Source organism: Odocoileus virginianus, chromosome 14 (assembly GCF_023699985.2).
Source record: "Odocoileus virginianus isolate 20LAN1187 ecotype Illinois chromosome 14, Ovbor_1.2, whole genome shotgun sequence".
Taxonomy (NCBI): Eukaryota; Metazoa; Chordata; class Mammalia; order Artiodactyla; family Cervidae; genus Odocoileus; species Odocoileus virginianus.
Window position 1 is genome coordinate 66,677,146 of NC_069687.1, and position 21,289 is coordinate 66,698,434.

At 47.8% G+C, this 21,289-nt stretch overlaps 1 protein-coding gene across 1 annotated transcript in view; it reads left to right on the forward strand.

Moving 5' to 3' along the window:
* SLIT3 (slit guidance ligand 3) overlaps positions 1–21,289 on the forward strand; it is a 723,374-nt gene that overhangs the window by 117,099 nt on the left and 584,986 nt on the right. The window contains exon 4 of the mRNA XM_070476865.1: positions 10,459–10,530. Coding sequence (XP_070332966.1) covers positions 10,459–10,530 — 72 coding nt within the window. The remainder of the gene's footprint in view (positions 1–10,458; positions 10,531–21,289) is intronic.

The window sequence follows — 21,289 nt, forward strand, 5'->3', positions numbered from 1 at the left end:
CATAGCAAGAAAATAACCTGAATTTGATGTGGTGGGCCGGTGAGGAAACCAAGAAAATATGAGGCCATCAGTGGCTACAGTAAATATCTTGTGGATACAAGCCCTATTTAGGCTTCTCTGCTCTTGACTCTGCTCTGCTGAGGAGTTCCCCTGACATAGAGTGACATCTGTACATCCTCATGAATGAGAGTGCCACCTCCAAGTTGGGGTTTGAGGCCTCTGAATTTGTTTCTGCCTTTCTTGCAGGTTCTGCCAGGATGTCTCCCCCTCTACTGGGGGAGGCCTGGAGCTTCTGCTCCAAATAGCAAAGCCACTTTAACCCTTGTTGGTGTTTCTGAAAACACTAGAAGACCTGGAAGCCATCCAGGCTGCCTAGGAAAGTGCCTGGAGAAGGGGATTCAATTGATTTCATTACTAAAGCCAACAGTCCCGTGACCTTTGGGAATTAGCACACTGACTTCCTTCCTCCCTCGGGCCTTAGCTGAGCAGCTGAACATTCCACACCTCCCGAAGAAAGGGGAGGCATCCTGTGGGTGCTGGGGCCTGCTGCTGCTGAGCGTGCTTCCTTCTGGCCTGGAGGCCTGTCACCTATCCTGCACCCACAAAGAGGCTGCCCTGGCCCCACCCTCTCCTGCCTTTCTGCCCAGTAGGTCAGTAGTGAGGCAGGTGACTTTGGAAGCTGAGTCTCCAAGAAAACTCTAGAATCAGACAGACTCAAACAATTGGACCTTCTGGGAGTCTTGTTCACCTGCAAACAGGATGACTCCCTTCACCCAGCCCAGAAAAGCTATTGATTTTTCAGGTTCCCTGAATTGACTATTCCCAGTTCCCTGAACTGACTTGAAATTCAAGAGGCCCTTACTAAAAGCCCCCTTGTATCCCTGGGGTTGTGTTGGCTCACAGTGGGTCACTGAGCAGATATTAGATATATTTCTCACTTAAGGACCTGTAGAACTTAATGGGAGGATGAGACCCACACAGAAGGTAATTAAGTCATGACAGGCTATAATGAGGGCTAAATTAAATACCATCATTGTCCATGGTAGTTAAGAGCACAGGTTTGGCATTAGGTAAATGTGGGTTTAATCCCTGGCTCAGGACGATCCCCTGGAGGAGGAAATGGCAACCCACTCCAGTATTCTTATCTGGAAAATCCCATGGACATAGGAGCCTGGTGGGCTACAGTCCAAAGGATCAAAGAGTCGGACACGGCTCAGAGACCAAGCACACACATCTGTGTTGAAGTCCATCACCACCATTTGGCTGAGTTTGACCCTGGGCAGGTGGCTTCACCTTCTCAGGGCTTTCTTTCATTGTTGCAGGCTGCCTACTAGCACTACTCTTGAAGTTCTTCTGTGGGGAGTTAAGTGAACTGGACATGGGAAGCCCCTTGTACAGTGCCTCAATCGTAGTCTTAGTGTTATTACCAGCTACTGCAACTAGCTGTCAAGATGTATTGGATCCCAGTAGTTTAGAAATCCTGAATCTGAACACAGTCCCTTCTGTGTGGTGGTCCTCTCATCTCTGTTTTTTTCAGCATGAACTGGTCGTTTTGATTACTCAGTTACCCAAGTGGGAGCCCCTGGGGCCAGTTCTAACCCCTTTACTCATGTACCCCTCAGATGCGTTCACTCGCAGAGCCCCGTGGTTGAGACTCCAGGTCTCACTCCTCCACTCCAGTGTGACTCCTCCGCTCCCCCCGGGCCTCACCCAGCCACGGTGATCACTCAGAAGTCCTCTTCACTGCTCGCCTTGCTTCTCATTCCCCCCTCTTTCGAACCGGGCTTACTGCTACTCAAGAGAACTTGTTAAAATCCAAAACAGATGGTCATTCCCTTGCTCAGACTCCGTCTGTGGCTCCCCCTGACTCTCAGTGCACAGCCAAGCCCAAGTCTTTTGTCAGGACCCACAAGGACCCTCATTAATATGACTCCGCTTAGCCCTAGAGCTTCATCACTTGTGTTTCTCAAGCCATCTAGTCCCTGCAATGCAACCCTGTTTCCCAAAAATTGCTGCTCAGCCTCCTGGTGCTCCATGCACACACTGCTCTCAAAGCCTAGAACCCGTTGTCCCTGTCTCCTGAAGAGTCAAAATGATGCTTCAGACAAGCAAACAAGTAAACAAAAATTCAAACCAGTTTCTTCGGGAAGCCTTCCTGTCCCAGGTCTGGGTTAGCTGCTCCTCCTCTTGTGCTCCCACAATAGCTTTGCTCACAAGATCGTGCTACAGATTTTTGTTTCCATGCCAGTCTCCTTCGCTAGCATCTTGACATCCTTCTTCATCTACATCTTATTCATGCAGATACAGGAAGGGACTGTATCTTAATCATCTTTCTATGTGCATATTGAAAAATGACTGGGAAGATGGATGGAAGGATAGATGGATGGACGGATGGACAGACATAGGGGTAGAGGGTGGTTTTATGAATGGATAAATTAGTGGTTGCGTGGGTTTAATGGACAGACAAATGAAAGAATTCAATAAGGTGGAAAAAATCTCTAATTAGATCTTACACACAGGTTCCTCCAAGAAGGCCATCAGTGGTACCACAAAGCCAAGACTCTGTGTCTTGGGGCTTAACAGTTCAGGCTGAAAAACAGAATGACCTTGCAGCTGGCAACCCATGGACTTCTTGACCCTGATGCTTCCATTGTTCCAGCAGGAAAGCTGAAAAGGAGTATTGATCTTAGAGGAAGAGAATACATCCAGGTGAACTTAACCTATCACTGACCGGGCCCATATCTTGTTTACTGACCTCCTCAGGTCTGCCCTCATATGGGTCCCATTCAGTCCTTTTCTCTATCCAGGCATCACAGGTTTATTTCCAGTTTGAACTGTGCAGATTTCTACCTCTGGACCCAGGTGACAGAGCAGCAGATGGCATGAGTGATGGAGGGCACGGAGGCCAATAGCCGCTGTCTGCAGCCCAGCGCTTATCTGTCCCTCTGGCAGGAGAATGACCTGTTTCCCTCTGTTCATTTTCCTGTTCAGGAGCTGCTCTTAGAGCAGCCACATGAGAAGTGCACCTTATGCAGCCTGGAGGCTTCATCAGCTCTTCAAGTAAGACCTTTCAGACCAATGCGGCTCACTAAATAAGAATGAATAAATCCCAGGATGGGATGAACTAGAAATGTATCGAGCTCCCCTCGATAACAGAGAACCAGCGTGCGGCCTGCCCAAGCTGAAGCAGAAAGACCCTGAGGCTTTCAAAGGAAGGAGAGCCCAGCCCAGCTGCCATGGAATCCTCATTCAGGGTTTACGAAGCAGCAGGCAGCGCACAATTGGCTAAATTTGGTTGTGTTTTTATTTTTGTCCAGCCACAAATACCGGCAAAGAACTGAAAATGATTCCTTCCCTTCCTGGAGCCTCAGAGCCAAGCTGGTTTTATTTTTAGCTTCAACTCTGGTTTTGAGCTTTGAGCACACTCAATACCCTCCCCACTGCAGGCCACGGTGGGCCAGATTTCAGGACTTTTGCCTGTATGGGATCATTGGCTGTCTGGGTGTAACTCTCACCAGGCTTTGTGCAGCTGTGGATGTAGAGGAGGGTTTCAGACAGACCTACCTGGAGGCCCACTGCTGGCCTTGGGGACCCAAAAGCATCCTTTTCAGGGAGGGAAGTGTCCTCAGGGCAGATGGTGGTCTGGGCAGGGGCGGAGGAGGTGGCCACCCTGGATGAAAGGAAGCAGAGCCAAACGGATGAGAAGGGGAGAAAAGGGTGGGGGTGGGGGGAAGGGAGCTGTCACTGATAGAGGGGCTTCCAGTGACCCCAGTGGTTTAGAACCAGGCTCTGGAGGCAGACCGCCGGGGTCAGCATCCTGCCTCCACCATTTCCTATCACAGTGGCCTTGCAGAATGAGCTTCACCCTCTCCACGTGTTGACTTCCTTTATCTGTCTATCTGGCTTCCCTGGTAGCTCAGCTGATAAAGAATCTGCCTGCAATGTGGGAGAGCTGGGTTTGATCCCTGGATTGGGAAGATCCCCTGGAGAAGAGGAGGGCTACCCACTCCAGTATTCTGGCCTGGAGAATTCCACGGAATCCATCTATTTATTTATTTATTGTTGACTGCATGCAGGCTTACTCTAGGTGCTTAAAGTGGGGGCTACTCTCAAGTTGCAGTGTGTGGGCTTTTCACTGCAGTGGCTTTTTTTTTGCAGCTCATGGGCTTAGGTGCCTTGTAGCATGTGGCGTCTTCCTAGAGCAGGGATCAAACCTGTGTCCTGTGCATTGGCAGGTGGATTCCTAACCACTGGGCCGCCAGAGAAGTCCCATGATATCCTTTATCCATAAGATGCTAGTAATAATGACCCCAGTCTCTGAGCTGCACTGCCTGAGATCCCACCCTTCCAGCACGTAGCACGGTGTCTGACACAGAGTTATAAAGCCGCTCATTTCAATTATGCCATGCGCTCACTGCAGTGCTAGGTGCTTTTACATGCACTGTGTCAAGATTTACTGTAACCCACTGAGTAGAGTTATTTTGCAGGTGGAAAACTGAGGCTTAAGTAGCTAAGTAACTTCCCCAAGGTCCTATGGCGAGAACACGATAGAGCCAGACCTGAACCTAGTCTGGCCGATCCCAGAGTCAAAGCACCACACCTTCTCTGGGACCAGTGCTTTTCCGTGTTCAGTTCAGTTCAGTTGCTCAGTCCAGTTCAGTTGCTCAGTCGTGTCTGACTCTTTTCAACCCCATGGACTGTGGCACACCAGGCTTCCCTGTCCATCACCATCTCCTGGAGCTTGTTCAAACTCATGTCTGTTGAGTTGATGATGCCATCCAACCATCTCATCCTCTGTCATCCCCTTCTCCTCCAGCCTTCAACTTTTCCCAGCATCAGGGTCTTTTCCAATGAGTCAGTTCTTTGCATCAGGTGGCCAAAGTATTAGAGTTTCAGCTTCAACATCAGTCCTTCCAGTGGACATTCAGGACTGATTTCCTTTAGAATTGACTGGTGTTGAATCTCCTTGCAATCCAAGGGACTCTCAAGAGTCTTCTCCAACACCACAGTTCAAAAGCATCATTTTTTCTTCACTCAGCTTTCTTTATAGTCCAGCTTTCACATCCATCCATGACTACTGGAAAAAACAGAGCTTTGATTAGATGGACCTTTGTTAGCAAAGTGGTGTCTCTGCTTTTTAATATGCTGTCTAGTTTGGTTATAGCTTTTCTCCCAAGGAGCAAGTGTCTTTTAATTTCATGGCTGCAGTCACCATCTGTAGTGATTTTGGAGCCCCCCAAAATAAAGTCTGTCACTGTTTCCATTGTTTCCCATCTATTTGCCATGAAGTGATGGGACCGGATGCCATGATCTTAGTTTTCTGAATGTTGAATTTAAGCCAACTTTTTCACTCTCCTCTTTCCTTTTCATCAAGAGGCTCTTTAGTTCTTCGCTTTCTGCCATAAGGGTGGTATCATCTGTATATCTGAGATTATTGATATTTCTCCCAGCAATCTTGATTCCATTTTGTGCTTCATCCAGTCTGTTGTTTCATATGATGTGCTCTGCATATAAGTTAAATAAACAGGGTGACAATATACAGCCTTGACAATATACTCCTTTTCCTATTTGGAACCAGTCTGTTGTTCCATGTCCAGTTCTAACTGTTGCTTCTTGACCTGCATACGGATTTCTCAGGAGGCAGGTCAGGTGGTCTGGTATTCCCATCTCTTACAGAATTTTCCACGGTGTGTTATGATCCACACAGTCAAAGGCTTTGGCATAGTCAATAAAGCAGAAGTAGATGCTTTTCTGGAACTCTCTTCCTTTTTTGATGATCCAGTGGATGTTTGGCAATTTGATCTCTGGTTTCTCTACCTTGTCTAAATCCAGCTTGCACGTCTGGAAGTTCATGGTTCACGTACTGTTGAAGCCTGGCTTGGAGAATTTTGACCATTACTTTGCTAGCATGTGAGATGAGTGCAGTTCTGCAGTAGTTTGAGCATTCTTTGACATTGCCTTTCTTTGGGATTGGAATGAAAACAGACCTTTTCCAGTCCTGTGGCCACTGCTGAGTTTTCCAAATTTGCTGGCCTACTGAGTGTAGCACTTAGCATCATCTTTTAGGATTTGAAATAGCTCAACTGGAATTCCATCACCTCCACTAGCTTTGTTCATAGTGATGCTTTCTAAGGCCCACTTGACTTCACATTCCAGGATGTCTGGGTCATGGAGATCTTTTTGTACAGTTCTTCTGTGTATTTTGCCACCTGTTCTTAATATCTTCTGCTTCTGTTAGGTCCATACCATTTCTGTCCTTTATTGAGCCCATCTTTGCATGAAGTGTTCCCTTGGTATCTCTAATCTTCTTGAAGAGATCTCTAGTCTTTCCCATTCTGTTGTTTTCCTCTATTTCTTTGCATTGATCACTGATTAAGTCTTTCTTATCTCTCCTTGTTATTCTTTGGAACTGTGTATTCAAATGGGTATAGCTTTCCTTTTCTCCTTTGCCTTTAGCTTCTCTTCTTCTCTCAGCTATTTGTGAAGCCTCCTCAGACAATCATTTTGTCATTTTGCATTTCTTTTTCTTAGGGATGATCTTGATCACTGCCTCCTGTACAATGTCACGAACCTCCGTCCATAGTTCTTCAGGCACTTTCTCTTATCAGATCTAATCCCTTGAATCTGATTGTCACTTCCGCTGTATAATCATAAGGGATTTGATTTAGGTCACACCTGAATGGTCTAATGGTTTTCCCTACTTTCTTCAATTTAAGTCTGAATTTGCCAATAAGGAGTTGCTGATCTGAGCCACAGTCAGCTCCCGGTCTTATTTTTGCTGCCTGTATAGAGCTTCTCCATCTTTGGCAGCAAAGAATATAATCAGTCTGATTTCGGTGTTGGGCATGTGGTGATGTCCATGTGTAGAGTCTTCTCTTGTGTTGTTGGAAAAGGGTGTTTGCTATGACCAGTGCATTCTCTTGGCAAAACTCTGTTAGCCTTTGCCCTGCTTCATTCTGTACTCCAAGGCCAAATTTGCCTTTACTCCAGGTATCTCCTGACTTCCTGCTTTTGCATTCCAGTCCCCTATAATGAAAAGGACATCTTTTTTGGGTGTTATTTCTAGAAGGTCTTGTAGGTTTTTGTAGAACTGTTCAACTTCAGCTCCTTCAGCATTTTGGTTGGGACATAGACTTGGATTACTGTGATATTGAATAGTTTGTCTTAGAAACGAAAAGAGATCATTCTGTCATTTTTGAGATTGCATCCAAGTACCGCATTTTGGACTCTTTTGCTGACTGTGAGGGCTACTCCGTTTCTTGTAAGGGATTCTTTCCCATAAGAATCCGTATTAGAAAGAGGCTTATCACAGACAGAGGGCTCTGACAGGCTACAGTCCTTGGGGTCACACAGCATACACGCACACACGCTCATTTATCACCGGCTATATGGGAACTGCTATGAACAAGGGACTAGACTCCCTCTCACCTTCCTGTCCTCTGGGCTACCCCCATTCTCCCCACTTTAGTGACAGGAACACGCAAAGAGCAGATACTGGGAGTGATGAGAAGAGCCCTGGTCAAATCCATAGAGACAGCAAGTAGAGCAGAATGGAGGCTGCCAGGGACAAGGTGAAGGGGCGATGTGGTGGTGTTGCTTCACAGGTTTCGATTTTGCATGATGGTAAAGCCCTGGAGATCTGCTGCACAAGGATGTGAACATACTTCACTTAAAAATGGTTAAGATGGTCAATTCTATGTTAAGGCTTTTTAAAATAACCTCTGTTTTTAAAAGTGAAAAAGAACACAGGGAGTTAGGTGGGGCGGGGAAGTTGAGCTCACCTGTCCCACTTGCCAGCCTTTCCTCTGGCTTCCTTCTAGTCCGGACTGTCGCCAGCAGAGTGTGGTTGGTCCACACGCTCGCTGTGCACCCCTTCAGGGCTGAGCCACATGCTTCTCAGCAGAACCTCGTTCCCTGAGGTCATGAGTGCTTCTCTCCCACATACTTTGCCCTTGAAACCCCCTTCTGGTGTCCTGTCCCTCTCAAGTTTGTATCTGTTGGCCTGGAATAAAAAAGGGCAAATAACAATATCCTACACCTACTGCCACCCCACCCACTGGAATCATAGCTGTTTGGAGCACTATGAGAGTGTGGGCTTTGGGGCCAGAAGCTGGGAAGAAGTTCACCTTTTCTTCTCTTCAGTTCACTTAGCTCTAAGATGGAATAACATGGCTGTTCCACATAGCCAAACATGCATAGTTTAAGCAGAGAAATTCAGCCATCTGTAAACTGGTCTTTGCACTGGGAGATTCTGGAGAGAAAGAATCTGAGGATTCTGAGGAGATTTGGGGACACGGGTTTTGGCTTCAGTGATTAGGCTGCATAATGACATTTGCTGACAAAGGTCCATCTAGTCAAAGCTATGGTTTTTACAGTAGTGATGTATGGATGTGAAAGCTGGACCATAAAGAAAGTTGAGTGAAGAAGTGATGCTTTTGAACTGTGGTGTTGGAGAAGACTGTTGAGAGTCCCCTGGACTGCAAGGAGATCAAACCAGTCAATCCTAAAGGAAATCAGTCCTGAATATCCACTGGAAGGACTGATGCTGAAGCTGAAACTCCCAATACTTTGGCCACCTGATACGAAGAACTGACTCATTGGAAAAGACCCTGATGCTGGGAAACATTGAAGGCTGGAGGAGAAGGGGATGACAGAGGATGAGATGGTTGGATGGCTTCACCGACTTTATGGACATGAGTTTGAGCAAGCTCTGGGAGTTGGTGATGGACAGGGAAGTCTGGCGTGCTGCAGTCCATGAGGTCATAAAGAGTCAGACACGAATGAGCGACTGAACTGAACTGAATGATATTTTGATAGAGAGGCCTGGGGGTGAGCATGGAGCGTGCCTGCATGCCACGTCACTTCAGTCATGTCTGACTCTTTGTGTTTCCATGGACTATAAACTGCTCCTCTGTCCATGAGATTCCCCAGGCAAGAATATTGGAGTGGGTTGCCATGCCCTCCTCCAGAGGATCCTCCAGAGGATATTCCCCACCCAGGGATCAAACCCGAGTCTCTTATGTCTCCTGCACTAGCACTATCTGGGAAGCCCCAAGCATGGGGTAGGCTCTTCCCTTTGGCCTCACATTCCCAGGAAAGCAGCCTCCATGGGAACCCAGCAGTGACTCACCGTCCCTTGGAAGCTCAGGTGGCCTTCTTTACTGTGGGTGTCAGTGTGGACCATTCTCAGCAGAGTCTGGCTCTGCTGCTGCCAGCCCACGTGGGCTGTCCCTCCTGCACTGGCTCCAGCCCCTCTGCCCACCTAGACAGTGGCCGGCTTCCCTGTTAGGCACAGTGGGGACAGCACCCAGGGCCAACAGCGCTTTTAAGGGACCCGTGAAAATGGTTTAATTTCTTTGAAAATCAAAAGAAAAAAAGTGAGTGTTTAGGCCCAGTAAATGTTATATAATCTTAATGTATTTGTTTTTATACCAGGATAGTTATACAATGGGCTCCCCTGATAGCTCAGTTGGTAAAGAATCCGCCTGCAATGTAAGAGACCCTGGTTTGATTCCTGGGTTGGGAAGATCCCCTAGAGAGGGAACGGGTGTACATTCCAGTATTCTGGCCTGGAGAATTCCATGGACTCTATAGTCCACGGGGAAGCAAAGAGTCAGACACAACTGAGCAACTTTCACTTTCATATTTACACAATACAATATTTAATTTTTTAAATAGAGGAAGGTACCCACAAAGGCGAAAGTACCGAGGGCCCATTTTGGCCCTTGAACCCACGGTGATGTGCCCACTCTCCTCTCTGCTTCTGTAACGGCTGCTGTCTGTTCTCCCCACCCCCACCACCCACTTAGGATCTGGAATATTCTCTCTGGCATTTTATTTATTTTTAGGGACCCATTTCACATGCCTGTCCCATCAGTTGGCAATAGTTAAGATAGCGAGTGGTTAGACGAGTTCAAAAGCCTGTCTGAGGCTCCTGGGAAGGAATGTTGTCATCACTGAGTGACGCCTCTCTGAGGCTCCTGGGAAGGAATGTTGTCATCACTGAGTGACGCCTCTCTGAGGCTCCTGGGAAGGAATGTTGTCATCACTGAGTGACGTCTCTCTGAGGCTCCTGGGAAGGAATGTTGTCATCACTGATTGACGTCTCTCTGAGGCTCCTGGGAAGGAATGTTGTCATCACTGAGTGACGTCTCTCTGAGGCTCCTGGGAAGGAATGTTGTCATCACTGAGTGATGTCTCTCTGAGGCTCGTGACAGGAGAGAGACAGTAGGCATGTTGTTTTCCTGCTTTCCACCTCCCTTTGCCTTTTATCCCCCACTTGACTCCACATTTTACAAGATAGAATATGCCTTCCACGTGCTGAGCATCCCATGATGAAAGATCTAGAAGCCTTTAAGACCTGTTGATGGATTGATTGAGTGGGGTCTGTGAATACCCTTGATCCAGTTTCATGTCCTCTTGACATCTCTTCATTTTCTTTTTCTTTTCCCCTTTCAGGCGCCTTAACAAGAATAAGCTCCAGGTCCTCCCAGAACTGCTTTTCCAGAGCAACCTGAAGCTCACCAGACTGTGAGTAGAGTGGACTTGCTTTTTCTGCCTTGTGTCTTGCCTTCATTTGCTGATACAGAGGATGTGGTTGCCTGAGCGCGGGGCGCCCTGACCACGTGGAGCTTGGCAGTGAGTCCACACGTGTGGGCATCTGGGGCCCGGCTTCAGCATGTGGGTCCCTGTGCTCCCCTCCAGCCCACCTTTTCTGCTCCCTTCCTTCAGAGAGCCACTGAAGTGGACTTACGCTAGTGTGTCTCTCTTTTACATGGAGGGAGGAAATCCATCCTTTTACCTGGGTCTGAATGTACCTCAGGGAAATGCCCCGAGGGGGGCTTGGAGGTGTGTCTCGGAGGGCAGTGGTTTGCGTTAAACCTTTCAGCTTCACCTCCTTGCTGGCTAGAAGGGCTCCTGCCCCGTGGCTGCCTCCTCCCTCTGCCAGTCTGGGAACTCTGGGTCTGGAGGTCTGTGATTTGTTTGGGAAAAGAAAGAAACACCTTGAACTTTGCTTTCTCTTTGGAATGGTCCAGGATATAATGAAGCGGGGAGACTTGGAGATGTCTTTGTGTATTTATTCAGCATGAGAGTTTGGATACTCAAGAGCTGGAGAAACACATCCGGATGGAGAGTGTGATTCATGGACTGGGGGTGTTAGGCAGTGCTAATTGTCGACAGTGAACAGCTTCATGATTGTATCTGAAAGTCCAACTGGCGGTGACTAGTGAATGTTATGGGGTGAATTGCTTGCCCAAGGCTTAACTTTCTGGTTGGAGCAACAAGTGTCTTGGCTGCTTAGCAATCAGGCAGCAAGATTTACAGCGTGGCTGGGAGGACTGTGACGTTACTGGAGAGGTTTCTGCGTGGTGGTCACCATTCCCGTTCCAGTGGCCATGTTTGATACCTACGTATGCGGTCCACTGATGCATGTAGGCTCCAGGATAGATTGGGAAATATGAAACACATGTTTGCATGTGCACTTAAGAATGAGTTCTGAATCAGGAAATTGTATCTCTGTACACACAGTGAGAGACTATACACACACACATACTTTCTGGCGCTCTGGTGGAATGAGAACAGGCTGGGGTTGGCCGGTGTTTCAGTGCCGCGGTGGCCTTGCTTGCCTGCTCTTGGGTGCACCTGGACTTCGTCACAGTCCTCTCTGGCTGGCATTCCCTTTCACCTGACTGACTGCACTGAACGTGGGAAAGAGTACGCCTCCCTTTCCACTCTTCCACTCTTCATCCACCGTGATGGATGTGAGGGTGGATGAAGTGCAGTGTGTATCTGGCAGAGCTGAATAAGCAATACCAAATGGGCAGATGGGGAAACCACTCTGGTTTTTCCCTTCCTCTTCCCTGGAGAGTTCTTTCCTTAAACACTCACTTAATAGCCGTCTCTCCACCTAGCACTACCTTGTGCCTTTCAGCCTGCTTTAACTAAACCATACAGACTGTATGTCATTCACCTGGGCTCTCAGCATCACTTTCCAGCAAACAGAAGGTGCCTGTGGGGCTGGGCTGTGGGGCAGCTTTGAGCGGGCAGGGTCTGAGGGTCCCGCTGCTGCAGGGGGTTGGGGGAGGTGTCTGGTTCCTGCTCCCCGCAGACATCAGCAGATGCCTGCTGATCTTGATCTGGGCAGAGGAGGCGCTTCAGGCTGTGATAACAGGTCTCTGAGATGCAGGGTGCCAGGCCCAGGCAGGCAGCACAAGGGTGTGGGGAGTCCAGTGTGGCAGCCTCATGGCCGCTTTCTGACTGAGAGAGGTCAGGAGAGCCACTCTGTCTTCTGTGCCTCAGTGTCCTCATCAGTAAATGAGAGAGGCCCCCTCTTCCGTTCATGCACCTCACCGGGGAGCTCTCTGAACCCAAAGAGATTATGCTGAGCCTGCACTTTCTAGGGTTTAAAGGGCTCTGCACACATAATCAGCATAGACAACTGTTGTTACTCCTGCAATTCCCATCTTCACAGCCTGCTTCTAGTCTCCTTTCACGGGAGACTTGAAGAGACGAGGAGCTGCTCTTTTACACGGAGCTTTTGCTTCAGGCCAGAGAGCGTGGTCGGAACGGCCCACTCCTCTCCAGGCTCCTGGCTCGGCCCATGGGGCACACATAGGCGCTCAGGAGTGGGTATGTAAACGGTGCAGGCCTCCGTATGAGCAGTGTGCTCAGGGAGCTCTGACCCTTTTATCCATCGTTCATGCAGGAAGCCTCTCCCAGGTGCCTGGCCTCTGTGCTGGGTGTTGAGCTGCAGACATGAAGGATGCCCTATACCCCGTTAGGACACACTCTGAATAGCTGCCAAATAGCTGAAAGCTAAATATATATATTTGTCATTGAAGCAGCTTTATTAACCTGGGTTTCAGCTATAATCAGCAATCCCTTTTTCTCTCTGGGCTTGGTCTTTGATTTTTCTTAATGACCCTCTTGTGTCTTTGTCTTATTTTGTCAGCCACTCCAGGGCCTTTTTGGAAGTAAGCAGGGGGCAAATTAGAAATCAATAAATGTGCAATCATGAGTGTGTATACACATGCCACCAGCTCTGTTTTAAAAGAGCACTGAATCTCAGTAGACGCAGCGAGCCATTTTCCAAGGAATGCTAAATGGGCTGCTGGGTGGCTGTCTCCTCCACAACCTGCCATGAGGTTTCAGCAGCAATTCTGACACACCTTCTCTTGCTAGATCTGTAGACAAAAACTGCTTCATATTCAATGATTATCTGAAAAATACCTTTTGGGGAATTGGCATTTCCAATACCTTTTGGGTCATATTTTAAGACATGTTGTGATGGGAAAGGGAAATGATATTTATTGGGAACTGATGTTATTATAATATTGCTACTAACTAGTGACAGAAATGTGGCTAAAATTGGTTTAACCCAAAGGGGAAATATGTTAATTCATATGCATGAGAAGGCCAGTGGTTGTTATGGTTGGCTTTATTTATTATTTTTATTTTCTTGAATAAGTCTATTTATTTTTGGTTGTGCTGGATCTTCACTGCTGAACAGGCTTCTCTTTGGTTGCGGCAAGTAGGGGCCACTCTCTTATTGCAGTGTGCAGGCCCCTCGTCGCAGTGGACTTTTTTGTTGTGGAGCACAGGCTCTCGGGTGTGTGGGTTTCGGTCATTTTGGCTTGCGGTCTCTAGAGTACAGGTTCAATAGTTGTGGCACACAGGCTGAGTTACTCTGAGTCGTGTGGGATCTTCCCAGCAAGGGTTCAAACCCGTGTCTCCTGCATTGGCAGGCAGACTGTTTATCACCAAGCTACCAGGGAAGCCCCTGTGATTGGGCTTAGAAACCACTGGATCCAGGGGCATGGTGGTGTTATTAGGACTTTATCTCACTCCCTCCAGCCCTTGGAAGTGTGCACGGGATGGCAGACAGCAGCAGAAGACTCAGAGGGAGATAACTTAGCTGCCAGGGTGGAGAGGGTGTCACTGGCGACAGTCATGCAAAAAAGAACTGAGAGTCAGCTGCTTACCTTGGTCACACCTCCGACTCTGAGCAGGTGACTGTGGCTGGTGAGACGATGTCCTCTGATTAACCAGTTGTTTGGCGCTGATGGTGTGTGGGTACTGGGAATGGATTTCCCAAAGAAAAGAATAATTCTGTTATCAGAAGACGGAGCAAGAGACCCCGAACTTAAACACATCTGACGTCTACACGTTTACTGAGCATCTAGTCTGTGCAGTCCCCTGTGCTTCCGTCGAATTGCTTGGGTCTTCACAATAACACTTCAAGGTAATGACAGTAGCAAACACAGTGCGTCCCAGATGCTCTTCTGAGTGCTTTACATGTAACTAGTTTGATGCACCTAATGACTGTGTGGGGGCAGGGACTATGAGTACCTTCCCACAGGTGTGAAACAGGGTCACAGAGGTCCAAGAACTTGCCCAGCATCATATAGTTACTCAGTGACTGAGCCAGGAAACAAATGTGGGTAATCTGACTCTGAAGACAGTGCGTTCATTCTGCCACAATTAGCTCTTTGCCTTAATATGCCCATTTTATAGATAAGGAGACTAAGTCTTGGATATTAAACTACTTGTCTGTATATCTCATATTTCCAAGCAGCAGCAGCTCTTTGGATTCTGCCTCAGTGCTCAGATTTCAGCCTTCACAACAATTCTGCAAAGAAAATCATTATTAAATCTACTGCTAAAGCTCAGAAGAATTATCTGACTTACCTAAGTATTCTCTGTTAAGTTGTACAACCAGGATACACTGGAATGGAGAAGAGGGCGCATGTATGTTGCTGCGGAGTATTTCTGTCATGCTACATCGCTGTGCTAACTATTGTGGGGACCTGAAGTCCCCCATATGCTAAAAGGAGAGTTTTTATCAGACCTTGGCTGGTTACCCACACCCCTCAGATGCAGCACCATCGGATTCCTTGGTGCATGTGTATGGTAGTGACGTATCTACGCTCTTACTCTGTCCTTCAGTACACAGAGCGTGAGCCACAGCATCCTAGAGCGCAGAAGTGCCCTGAGGCTTAGGTGATACCATTGTGGTCTGTGGAACACCCAGCAAGGTCTCTGTCCTACCTTGGGCACTCAATAAATACTAGCTCACTCTAATCCTGAGGTTTTCAGTCTGTCTGCCTTCTGATGGTGGAGGCTTATGGAAGTTTCCTGATGGGAGAGACTGACTGAGGGGGAAACTGCGTCTTGAGAGTCCCTTGGACTGCAAGGAGATCCAACCAGTCCATCCTAAAGGAAATCAATCCTGAATATTCATTGGGAGGACTGATGTTGAAGCTGAAACTCCAATACTTTGGCCACCTGATGCGAAGAACTGACTCATTGGAAAAGACCCTGATGCTGGGAAAGATTGAAGGTGGGAGGAGAAGGGGATGACAGAGGATGAGATGGTTGGATGGCATCACTGACTCAATGGGCATGAGTTTGAGTAAACTCTGGGAGTTGGTGATGGACAGGGAAGCCTGGCGTACTGCAGTCCAAGGGGTCACAAAGAGTCGGACACGACTGAGCGACTGAACTGACTGAATCCTGAGGTAGATTATAAGATTTTCAGGTGTCAGAGCTGTATTTCTGCTCTTTCTGGGTTTTCTCTCACTCCTGACTCAGGGCTGATCTTAGAAGATGGCAGTGAAGTAAAAGTGTTAAAGGGCTGCCAACTACTTGTTATGAGACCATGGGCAAATTATTAATACTTAACCTCTCTGGTCTCATGTTCTTGATCAGTAAAATAGACTATAATAGAACCTCCTTCTCCAGGTGTTTGTAATATACTTGAAAACAGCCCAGGGACAACCTTTAGCATTGAATATAGCACACAAAAAGTGCTCAGTGAAAAATGGCTGTGGTTAGCTTTTGCTGGCCAACTGATAGGAGTGTGCATATGCTGGGGTTTTGGCATCTCTGATGTCAACATTTGAGAACCTGGCAAAGAGTTTAGGCTCTGAAATAGAGGAGGGTTGAGGGAGGTACCAGGAGTGGGACGATCCCAACCCTTGCACTGGCTCTGCCACCCACAAGCTGTGTGACCTTAGGCATGTTACTTCACCTCTCTGGGTCTGATTCAGAGAGGTTGGGATGGAGCACGGCCTGTTATATGGTCTGTAGGTTACTGATTTCTCCTTTTGTGCCTCTCCTTCCAGCTTTCTCTTTTACCTATACACTGGGGAAAGGAGTGAAAAGTTTCTGGTTATTTGGAAGTTAAGTGGTTAATGTTGCCAGAAGTTCCTTCAAAGAAGCAAAAGACAAGATGAAAACAGTAATTAAAATCTGTCTGCCTTTCCCCAGATTAGGGAGCTTTGAAGGGGATGAGAGGAACACGGAGTTTCGCAACTGCTTTTTAAGAGTTTGACTTTGCCAGCTGAGGCTGAGCAGACCCCTGGTGTCCTTCTGGTCCATGTCTCGTGGATTCATGGCGGAAGAGGCCGTCACACAGCTGATAGTGGCTTAAAGCCTGACTGAAGAAGCAGCTGTACCAGCAGCAGGACAGAGGCCCCCAGTTATTCTCCACACAGTCCTGTGAGGTATTTGGCAATTTAAAAAAAAAAAATGCCACTGGGGTTAAAGTGCTCTCGCTCACTTGGGTCAGCAGAGTTGCAAGAGACTTGGGAAGTTAATCGCCAGGCAGCTGAAAACAATATGAAATGTGGCCAGCCAACTTAGCCCCAGGTCACTGGGGCTGCTGCCCTCCTCCCAAAAAGTTGTGAGACCTCAGTTTTCAAGGAACTTACTTGCAGTGAGCGAGCCATCCCCTCAACTGTCATTTTCTGCTCGCTTGTACCTCTCCTTCACGTTATCATTTTTTGCCCCAATCACACAGCCGTGAGTACCCATGCTGTGTGCATGTTCAGTGATGTCCAGCTCTTTGTGACCCCATAAACTGCAGTCCACCAGGCTCCTCTGGCCACTCTCCAGGCAAGAACACTGGGATGGGTTGCCAAGCTCTCCTCCAGAGGACCTTCCCTACCCAGGGATTGAACCTGCATCTCTTGCGTCTCCTGCATTGGCAGGTGGGTTCCACTGAACCGCCTGGGAAGCTCCATGCCGCACATTCCCAAACAAACCAGAAGCTGCATTTCTGCATCTGTGCTTTGCTAAGTGATCTAATGTTTCTTTTTTTTTTTCTTTAAATATTTATTTATTTGACTGCTTGGGGTCTTAGCTGTGGTGTGTGGGATTTCTCTGAAGCAGTCCGGTAGAGGAGGAAAAAGTCAGGGAACTGCCCAGACCTGGGTTGGGATCCCACTCTGCTGACTGACCCTGGGCAAGTGGCCTCAACTGTCTCAGCCTCTGGTTGGTTACCTAGACAGCAGGGATACCAGTCAGAGCTCCTCAGTTTGCTGGGGCTGCGGCAATGAAGCACCTCAGACCAGATGGCTTAAATAACAGAAATTGGTGTCCTCACAGCTCACAGCCTGGAAGTTTCAGATGTGAGTGCTGGCAGGGCTGGTTCCTGAGGCCTCTCTCCTTGCCTTGCAGTTGATGGTCTTCTTGTCCTGTTACGGTGTCCTGTTCACGCTCGCCCATGACGCCCCATCCTTTTGTCATAAGGACACAGTCATGTTGTCTTAGGGCCCCACCCTGATGGCCACACTTAACTTAGTGAACTCGTTAAGACCCAATCTCCAAATAGAGTTGCATTTTGAAGTACTGGGGGCAGGAACTTGAACAAATGAATGAACACAAGTGTTTATTGCATATTTACTGTGAATCAGACGCTCTGCGACCTGCTTTCAGGTAGCTTCTCTTCCTTGGTTCAGTCGCTAAAGAATCTGCTTGCAATGCAGGATTCAATCCTTCCATCTGGAAGATCCCCTGGAGAAGGCAATGGCAACCCTCCCCAGTACTCTTGCCTGGATAATGGACAGAGGAGCCTGGCGGGGTACAGTTCTTGCAGTCTCAAGAGTCAGACACAACTTAGCGATTAAACCACCACCAGGAGGTTTAGATACTCCATTATCTGGAGTTTAGATACACCTCCAGGAGGCTTAGGAGGTTAGATACTCCATTATCCCCAGTTTAGAGATAAATGCACAGTCCTAGAGATTTAGACAGCTTGCTCAAGGTCACTGGCAAAGCTAAAATTCAAACTCAGGCTTGCCTGAGTCCAGAGCCCACATCCACACCACAATTTCCATCCCAGAGTTATGAGAGGTTAGTTACTGAAGTGTCAGTGCCACCTGATAGAAGCTCAGTTAGTGCTGCAATTCTCTTATTTCTCTGAAGCCCTACGTGAGCCCAGACTTGTTGGGTGACTGGAACCCTGCACCTCTACCTTTTGCTTCTCGGAGCTCCTTTCACAGCCGCCTGAGTCTTCCAATTCTGCACTGACCTTCAAAACTTAAGTACATGCAATGTGTGTCTCCATAAAACTCTGCACTGATGTGAAACGGTGCTATAAAGTGAAAAAACAGTGGACAAAACAAAAAGCATACTGCTCCGTTTTCCAGCAGAGCTGTTATCTGATGTGGTAAAAGGGTAATAGGATGAGGGGAAAGCCGATCCATCAGGGGGTGGGGGCTTCAGAGACTGCCTGCCTGGAGCTGGATCCGGGAGACCTGTCCCGCTTCTGGGCTGGCCCAGCCTTCAGAGACAGGGGCAGGCGGTGAGAGCAGCCTCACCACCGCTGGCATGGGGTCACATTTTCCAGGGGCATGGCTGCCTCAGTCTCAGGGAGAGAATCCTTGCCCCCGGAACTCTGCTTTCTCCTCCAGCACCCCCTACCCCGAGCCCTGCGGCCAGGCCAGCCTTCCTTCGCTTTATGACAGGCTTCATCACGTGCTTGAAGACGTGGGGACAGATAATGGATTGCAGTGGGTACCCTGGCACTCTTGGGGTTTCTGTTTTCTGTGAGTCGCGCTCACTGTAGTGCCTGAAGCTGGAGCGAGGGAAAGAAGTCAGGCAAAGTTTCTGTTCTCCCTTCACTGAGACTTTATCTAAGCGAGCACAGAAGCCTGTGGCCTTGTTCACACAGTTGATTGTAAGGGTAATACTTTGAATTGCCTTATAGACTCATCCTGTCGAATAACAGGGCTAGAAGTAAAAGTTATCTGGACCAGCATTTTTCAACCTTGACTGCGCATCTGAATACCTGGAAATCTGGTTAAAATGTGGACTCTGGTTCTGGAGGTCTAGGGTGGGACCTAGGACTCTGCATTTCTACTTGACCACACTTTGCAGAGCATGGATCCAGATTGCAGTGGTTCTTAGACTGGCCTATAGAAAAAAAAAAAAAAACCCTTTTAAGTCCTAGTTAAAAGGTTGATTCCCAGGCCATGTCCCCAAGGACTCCAGTTCATTAGATCTGGAATGAACCTAAGGATTTAACTGTGTAAGTAGATGGTTCCGGTGTAGCTCACTCACCTGTGGGGTGTATTTTGGGGAACACTTATCTAGCACAACCCTGTTATTTTACAGACTGGGGAGTAGAGAAGGCACAAACATTTCATAAGCACCTACTGTGCGCTACACACCATATGTATTTGCCATCTTCTTTGGTCCTCCTTCAAGGTAGGTGTGTTTGTGCCCAGTACACAGATGATGAAACTGAGGCATGAGTTTAGCTAACTCACTAGGAATAAACCCAGGTTGTTCTGACCCCCAGTTCTGTATATTTTTCTGTTTTTGTGCTGCTGGTGCTGAAATACATCTTGAAAAAAACGATAGGTGGGTGATAGGGGGAGGGGAAAATAAGAGAGGTCATGGAACTCTGAAGCTTTCAAGACTCAGGGTTTGTACTTTTATGCTTATATGAACATATATGAACCTATGCTCGTATCTGAGATCTAGGATATTAAGACTTGAAACATTAAAAGAGAATTTATAGACTTAAGCACATGTTTGCAAGTACCTTTCTAAGTTCCCTACAATTTACCAGAGATAGAGTGAGGTTTTACGTTTTCTAGTTCTTTAGCCCTTCCTTTGGGCCAGCAGGAGAATCTTCTAAAGTGATCAGGCAATACTTATATTTGAGAACATTCTGCCAGCTTGGAAAGTTTTTACATTTCTTTTTTTAAGAAAGAAAACCAGGCTGTGACTTTACAATGCTTTGGAATTACAGAATATGCTTGTAATTTTTACAATTCTGCACAGACTTCTTTGCCACATCTGGTTGATATTACTGGCAGGGATATATGGGGGAATAAGCATGGGCTGGAATGTGAAACATCCCACAAAATGAGTTTCTTATAGGTTGCTGTATAAAACATTTTGAGTCTCTCCCTCTTTGGAAGCATGGCTTAAGTGACTTCATGGATTTAGTATTTTCTTTGGTTCGAAGGTAAAGGTTTTTGCTGCTCTACTTAGTGGGGGTTCCAAGATGCTTTTCCGAGGCTGTGTGGAAAGGGTTAACATTTGAGAGTGAGGCCATGGGGCAGGATGGGAGAGCCACCCTTGGGGGAAGTCAGACCAACCTTTGATGAAAAGCCCAGGACCCTGGTGATGGCTGGAAGCCTGGGGGCCAACTGAATTGCTACAGGAAGAGGAAGAATGAAGGGAGAGAGGGGTACATGGGAAAGGGCTTAGGAAACCTCATGAATCTGCTCAGATGGTGAGTTGGTGAGTATGAAACAGCTGATGGCAAGAAGAGGTTGAGTTCTTGCAAAGCCAAAAGCCTTGGTCCATCTGTGGGAAAATAGAAAAATCAAGCACACTCCCAGGGTGATCCCTGGCACATGGTCAGTTCCCTACTGGGGACATTCTTGCCCAGTTCCCAGGTGGAGAAAAGACCGTGTGACCAGGGACAGTTCAAGCATCCGCTGAGCGCCTAGTGTGTGTGTGTACCACCACGTGCTGGTTGTTGGATGCTGAGTCCAGAGTGCAGACAGGTGTCATCCCAGCCCAGAGGGTATGAGCACGGGCTCTTCGCCACCTGGCTCCTTCTCAGGCTTCCTGGGCCGGGACCCACCTGCACAGGTGGAAACTTTCTGCAGAAGAACGTGTGCTATTCTCAGCTCCCTGTGGCATGTGGTGGAGCTGGCCAGGCTTGGCCAGGCTGTGTGAACATCACCAACGGTGCTCAAATAGAGACCATGATGTCTGCTGGCAATATAGCCCTTTGCTGAAGATGACAATCAGAGGCCAGCCTTCGCCCATACCTTTGGACCTCCTCCTCCTTATCTAGGGTTAGAAACTCTCAGGGTACTTGAACATGTAAGGGAAATGTCACACTGCATATAGAAATATATCCACCTTGTTGACATGGGGAGACCCCAGGCACACATTCTTCAATTGCCTAAATGATGCTACTGTACCCGCATCTCATAGTCTTGACCTATTTGTTCTCGAATCACATTCAGTATCAACAGAA